General features: G+C 38.4%; 1 protein-coding gene across 1 annotated transcript; it reads left to right on the top strand.

Moving 5' to 3' along the window:
* Nucleotides 1–496: 496 nt before the first annotated feature.
* On the top strand, nt 497–1,228 carry LOC131642187 (uncharacterized). The gene has a single exon (XM_058912461.1). The coding sequence runs from the start codon at nt 497–499 to the stop codon at nt 1,226–1,228; it is 732 nt and encodes a 243-aa protein (XP_058768444.1).
* The last annotated feature ends 6,164 nt before the right edge of the window (nt 1,229–7,392 follow it).

Raw genomic sequence — 7,392 nt, 5'->3', positions numbered from 1 at the left:
CAAAGAAGTTAATTTAAGATCCATCCTCAGTGGAGGCCACTTTGGAAGTAATCTTTGTTGACCAAGTTAATTGGAAAAACATTGTTACGTTCAACTTGGTTGTAGAATCTAGGGACTTAGAAACATCTTAACCAATCTTGGACATTAGAACGTAGTGTGGAAACTGTATTTGGATTCAATTCCAGAATGGTTGTTACACGATACTATACTCAAATGAGGTTCTCTTGGAATATTATTCAAACAAGCAAGTGAATTGCAACATTTATAATTTCCAAGGTGAACTGTTTAAGTCTGGGAAATTTTTAGAACCTTGTTATGCAGGTACAAAATAACCATAGTACACACCTTTGGGGTGGGTAGACCTTTGGCTCCATGCTTGGACGTTGAACCCTTAAACCCCATGTGTTTACTATGTTTGCATTAATGCATCCATGCATTTTAAAACCAAAATATCTTTTAAGGAATTAAAAGAAACCATTTTTGTAAAATTATAGGAATGGAACTTGAAATAAGAAAAACAAAGTATACTTTCAAGAGTTTAAAGGTAGAGGAATTGAGAAAGCTAGGAAGCCTAGGATCCATGATTGTTAACCAAGATAAGTTCTGTAACAAGTATGGAAGGTTGTTGAATCTCCTCGAAACAAATATGAAGGAAGGGATTCTCTCTACATTGATCCAATTCTATGATCCCTTATATCATTGTTTCATCTTCCCTGATTATCAGCTATTGCCAACCTTGGAAGAATATTCAAGCATCATAGGGTTGCCCATAACTGGAAGGATTCCCTTTACTGGTCTGGAAGGAGATCCCAAGTCTCATGACATTGCAAAGTTCACCCACTTAAGGAAGGATGATATTGAAAAGAATATGGATACCAAGGGAGGATTACCTGGACTACCTACTCAATTCTTGATGAAGAAAGCTCTCTCCTTTTCCAAGGCAGGAAAAGTGGAGGACTTTGAAGCTGTATTTGCCCTTCTTGTTTATGGATTGTTCTTGTTCCCAAATATTGACAAATTTGTTGATATGAATGCAATTAAGATCTTCATGAAAGGAAACCCTATTCCCACCTTGCTAGGGGACGCTTACTACTCCATCCATTTGAGGAATTCCTATGGAAAAGGAATGATTACTTGTTGTACTCCTTTGTTATACAAGTGGTACATTTCTCATTTGCCAAATACCAATGATCTTTGGGATATCAAAGAAGGTCACAAAAGATTATGACTCTCACCAACACCGACATTGTTTGGACAAACAACCACTTTTTATGATGAAGACTTTGGATAGCTGTGGTGATTTCCCTAATGTGCCCCTTCTTGGTACAAAAGGAGGAATCAGTTATAGCCTTGTGTTAGCTCGTCGTCAATTTGGGTTTCCTATGGACAAAAATCCAAGGAATATCTTGTTGGATGGTTTCTTCCTTGAAGAAAGGGTTGAAAACAAGGAGTTTAGAGAGAGGATTGCTAATGCTTGGCATCCAAGTCATAGGAAAGAAATCCAAGATTGGAAAACCAAAGGGGATCTCTCACCTGAGCCTTTTGAATAATGGATTAGCTCAAGAGCTACTGAACTCAGGATGTATTATTTTCCCGAGACATCTCCACCTCCTATTGAGAAACTTGTTGCACCTGTTGTTTCTCCTCCAATAATGGAGGATCTCCAAGAAGCTCTGAAGAAGATGAAGAAATCAAGAGACTATTGGAAGAAAAAGTTTGAATACTTAGAATGTGAGAAAGTTATCATGGAAGATCTCTTTGATGAGCAAATGAAAGAGAAAGAAGAATTTATTTTTTCTACAAGATGGATGGCTTGTGGAAAAGGATGCTACTATTGCTAAGTATGCAAGAGAGAAGAAAATGAAGCAAGAAGAAGTACTCCCTCCTGAAGAAAATGCATGGAAGAGTATCATTGAAAAGCTCGAGAAGGTCAAGCTGGAGAAGAAGAAGAAGACTCAAGATGACATGGATACTTCATATTGAGCTCTCTTATGATTACTCTAGGATCTCACTAGCTTTCTTTGTTATTTCTATCTTGTAAGTCTTGAAAGTATTTGTATCTTGGACTACCCTTGTCCCTTTGTAAACTCTTGAGAAAATTGGTACTTCGATGACCCTCGGTTGTCTCTCGATGACCCTTACTCCCTTATATGTACCAAGGATCACCCTTATCCCTTAATATTAATGAATGAAATTTTCTCTTCAAGTTACCTTATAGTGTTTACATTTACAAGATCTTAATAATTTCTTGAAAGATATTTTAAGATATTTTGAAAAAAAATAAAAATGAAAAAGTCTTTTGCATTATATGCATCATGTCACATTCACATTCACTCCTGAGTCAGAGTCTCATTTCTCTTCTTCTCTCCTAAGAGAATCAAACTGACGCACTGGTATAATACTCGCGCCAATCGTCGTTGAAGAATGGAAGATGGTATAGTTGATGAGTTAGAATGGCAAGAGGAAGTTGCTTTCTTACGCTCTGTTGTGCTGAATGTTGTTCCTCTCCACAATGAGCAAGTTTTCCATGGCACACCTTCTGAAAGTATGGGAAGAATAGAAGAGTTTGAAGACCAATTTCTAGAGATGCAAGAAGAGATCAAGGCCCTAAGGGGAAAAGATCTATTTGGGAAAGAATTTAATGATCTATGCTTCGTTCCGAATGTCAGAGTATCTACCAAGTTCAGACTCCCAGAATTTGAGAAACACAAGGGGAATTCTTGTCCTCATAGTCATCTGATCATGTATATCCGAAAGATGTCCAAGCACACTGAAGATCAACGCTTGCTGATTCATTACTTTCAAGATAGCTTATGTGGAGCTGCTTTGAAATTGTATATGGGTTTGGATATACACACATCCGTACTTTCCATGAATTGGGTGAAACATTTATCAGAAAATACAAGTACAACATTGATATGGCACCAGACAGAGATTAACTCCGCGCTATGTCCCAGAAGGAGAAAGAATCATTCAAAGAGTACGCACAAAGATAGCGTGAATTAGCTGCTCAAATTATCCCTCCAATGGAAGAGAAAGAAATGACTAAGGTGTTCCTCAAAACCCTGAGCACATTTTTCTATGAAAGGATGGTGGCAAGCGCACCCAATGATTTTACTGAGATTGTAAACATGAGGATGCGACTTGAAGAAGGTATCCGTGAAGGCCATTTCAACAAAGAAGCTGGTTCATCATCATCTTGTGGTGGAACAAAAAGGTTTGATAGTAAGTTTACCAAGAAGAAAGAAGAAACTGTAAGCACCGTTTCAAGAGGAAGAAAGAGACAATATCAGCCTCAACAGATTGTTGTTGTTACTCCCGTTATTAGTCAAGATCGCAACAAAATGTTTAGAGACCTCAACTTCAACAACAACCTCGACAATATGCTTCTCAACAAAATTAGCAAAGAAGGTATCCACCGTTTGATCCATTTCGATGACTTATACGAAAATTCTCCCGATGTTGTTACAAAAGAACTTGGTTCAACTAAGGGATCCACAACCTTCTCTTGCTAATCCTCCGTACTGATACAAGGCTAATGCTCAGTGTACTTTTCACAAGGGTACTCCTGGTCACACTGTGGAAAATTATTATCCTCTCATGAGTGAAGTTCAAAAACTGGTCTGAAGTGGTACGCTCACCTTCAGAGATGTTAATCAAAATGTTCAAGCAAATCCGTTATCCAATCACGCGGCTGTTAATTCCGTGCACATTCAATCTGGATATGAACTGTGTACGATGTCCTAGAATCAACAAAATCTTTGGTGCAGATACACGCTATCTTGTGTGAACTCGACTATTTTCCTCTTCATGATTATAGTGCTTGTTCAATATGCTCAAACTCCATCTGTGGATGTACAATTGTGGTCGACGACCTTCAAAGATAGAGTAATTACCAGTATGACAAGAAGAATGAGAAGAAGCGAAGAAGCTCACTCTATTAACATGGTACATGGATGCCCTATGAGATATCAAGTCTAGGATATTCGCTTAATCAGAGAACCATTAGTTCAAGTGCATATCAACCTGTGCAAGTTGGCTTTCTTTCAACATGATCATGTTGCTTGTAGAATCTGTTCTAAGAATCCTCGAGGATGTCATCAAGTTAGAAGAGAAATTCAGAAGATGTTAGACGAGAGGAATCTCCATATTACTTATGAAAGGAATGAAGATAATGACATTGATGTGGTGACTGTTGAATTCAAAATCCCTGAAGTTGTAGAAGTATCTTATAATAGTCAAAATACTGCAATCACTCCTCTCACGATTCAAATGCTAAAGCCATTTCCTTATGATTCTAGTACTATTGTTCCTTGGAAATATGGTGCTACAATCATATATAGGAAAGAGGAAATTAAGCCTGGTCTTGAGCCAAATGTTGTGAACATTGCGTATGTGAGCCATATGACTCGAAGTGGTCGCTTGTTTGCTCAAGTCCCTCCTCAGAAGGAAAAGCCAAAAAATAATAATTTGTTTCCTCAAGTTCCTCCCTAGAAAGATGTGCCTAGAAAAGATCTTGGCAAAGAACTTGTGGTTGTAGAGCCTATCTTTGAGACTAAAGACGATGATGCAGAAGAGTTCCTAAATTTGATCAAGAAGAGCGACTACAAGTTGGTTGACCAGCTCCTTCAGACGTAATCAAAAATATCTCTATTGTCTCTGCTGATTCACTCCAAAGTTCACTGGAATGCACTAATGAAGGTCTTGAAACAAGCCTGCATTGAACATGATGCAACCCTCGAATAATTTGATAATGTTGTTTCTAATATCACCGTCAACAATATGCAAAGCTTTAGCAAAGAAGAACTTCCCCCAGAAGGTCTAGAGCACAATCATGCTCTACACCTATCCATGAAATATGGAGAGGACACCCTGATGAATGTACTGGTTAATACTGGATCGTCCTTGAATGTTATGCCTAGAAGCACCTTGGAAAGACTGTCCTACCAAGGGGCACCTATAAGGTTGAACGAAATTGTTGTGAAAGCCTTCGATGGGTCCAAGTGCACTATCATTAGAGAGATTGATCTACCCATCCACATCAGACCTCATGATTTTGAAATCATTTTTCAGATAATGGATATTTATCCCGCTTACAGTTGTTTATTTCGAAGACCATGGATCCACACTGTTGAAGCCGTCATTTCTACTTTTCACTAAATGCTGAAATTTGCTGTGAATGACAAGCTGACAATTATCTATGGAGAGCAAACTACGTTTTCCAGTAAGTCATCTGTTCCAAACATCGATGCTGATATTAAAGAAATTGGGACTCAGTTCCAAGCATTAGAAATTGTCCATCCTGTGCATAGAAATAAGGTTGTCGCATCTATATTGTCTTGGAAAGATGCCCAAGTGGTTGCCCAAGGATCATATGAAGGTTGGGAACAAGTCATTAAGCTTCCCACCAACAAGAACAAAAGTGGTCTAGGATTCATGCCTCAGAAATCAAAGGGGTAGAAACCAGAATCTACAAGCTACAAAAAATCTCTGCACAAGACCTTTCAAAGTGCTGGCTACATCAATCCAGACAATCAAGACATAGCTGCTATCATTGAGGATGTTTACGATCCAGAATGTTCAAGCTTTGTGACCCATGGAGAGGCTGGCTCCAACTGGACTTCCGTCAACATATCTTCTGTTGTTCACGAGTCTAAGTAATTTTTTGTCTTTTTAAAAAATCCTTTCGCTCTGCCCAAGGCGAAAGAGTGTTGTGTCGGGCTGTTTAAATAATTCCTTTTGTTCTGCCCAAGACAAAAATGAACTTGTGTAGGGCTTTATTTCAAATCATTAATATAAAGGCAATTTTGCTTCCATTTTTTTTATCGTATCTTCTTCAAAAAACGGTAACACCTAAAGAACCCAATAAAAACAATCAAAAATAGTTTTTCAAAATTTGCACCTACACTCTTGCATTCCTTTATCTGTTTCTAAAAAAACAAAATATAAATCATGTGCAGATTATCTCTTGATAAACCCATTGAAAACAATGATCCTAGGCCCTCTCCTAACTTTAAATACCCTGTGTATGAAGCTGAGGAGGAAAGTGACGAAGGAATCCCTAGAAAGATCACCCGTCTACTTGAGCACGAGAAAAAGATCATTGAGCCGCACAAAGAGCCTTTGGAAGTAGTTAACTTGGGTACCGAAGAAGACAAAAGAGAAGTACGAATTGGGGTATTGTTAGAAGCAAGCGTCAAAGAAAGAATGGTTTAACTGTTGAAAGAATATGTGGATGTCTTTGCTTGGAGCTATCAGGATATGTCTGGGTTGGATACCAATATTGTGAAGCACAGATTGCCGTTAAAACCAGAATGTGCGCCTGTCAAACAAAAGTTGAGAAGAGCTCATCCAGATATGGCAGACAAAATTAAAGAAGAGGTTCAGAAGCAGATCAATTCCGGTTTCCTCGTCACATCGGAGTATCCTCAATTGCTGGCCAACATAGTGCCTGTTGCCAAGAAGGATGAAAAAGTTAGAATGTGTGTTAATTACAGATATTTGAACATAGCTAGTCCAAAGGATGATTTCCAACTACCACATATTGATATGCTGGTGGATAGAACTACTAAGTTCAATGCCTTCTCATTCATGGATGGATTTTCTGGCTACAATCAGATCATGATGGCGGCCGAAGATATGGAGAAAACAACTTTTATCACATCTTGGGGAACATTTTGTTACCGTGTCATGCCATTTGGTTTGAAGAATGCAGGGTCAACTTATCAAAGAGCCATGACAACTCTTTTCCATGATATGATTCACAAGGAAACTGATGTTTATGTGGACGACATGATTGCAAAGTCTGCATCTGAAGAAGAACATCTGGGGCACATACTAAAGTTGTTCCAATGTATGAGAAAATACAAGCTTCGTCTGAATCGTAGCAAGTGCACATTTGGTGTCTGCCCTGGAAAGCTTTTAGGTTTCATCGTCATTCAAAGAGGTATTGAAGTTGATCCCGACAAAGTCAAGGCTATTCAAAACATGCCTCCGCCAAGAACACCAAAACAAGTTAGAGGATTTCTTGGACGGTTAAATTATATTTCCAGATTTATCTCTCACATGACTGCAACTTGTGGACCAATCTTCAAGCTTCTCCACAAGGACAAAGAATGTAAATAGACAGAAGAATGTCAAAGGGCTTTTGATAGCATTAAAGAATACCTGCTACAACCTCCAATCTTGATCCCTTTAGTAGAAGGAAAACCATTGATTATCTATTTGACCGTGCTTGAAGATTCTATGGGATGTGTCTTGGGTCAGCAAGACGAGTCTGGTCGAAAAGAGTATGTCATTTATTACTAGAGAAAAAGTATACCGATAGTGAAACAAGATATTCGCCAGCTAAGGCATTACATGTTGACCCATACGACATATCTTATATCCATA

The sequence above is a fragment of the Vicia villosa genome, unplaced genomic scaffold (assembly GCF_029867415.1).
Source record: "Vicia villosa cultivar HV-30 ecotype Madison, WI unplaced genomic scaffold, Vvil1.0 ctg.004609F_1_1, whole genome shotgun sequence".
In the NCBI taxonomy this organism is placed as follows: domain Eukaryota; kingdom Viridiplantae; phylum Streptophyta; class Magnoliopsida; order Fabales; family Fabaceae; genus Vicia; species Vicia villosa.
The sequence above is the reverse complement of the archived record's forward strand: the minus strand, read 5'-3'. Positions and strand labels throughout refer to the sequence as shown.

Excerpts from the sequence above, each read along its gene's own strand:
- LOC131642187 (XM_058912461.1), top strand. The coding sequence starts at position 497 with ATGGAACTTGAAATAAGAAAAACAAAGTATACTTTCAAGAGTTTAAAG.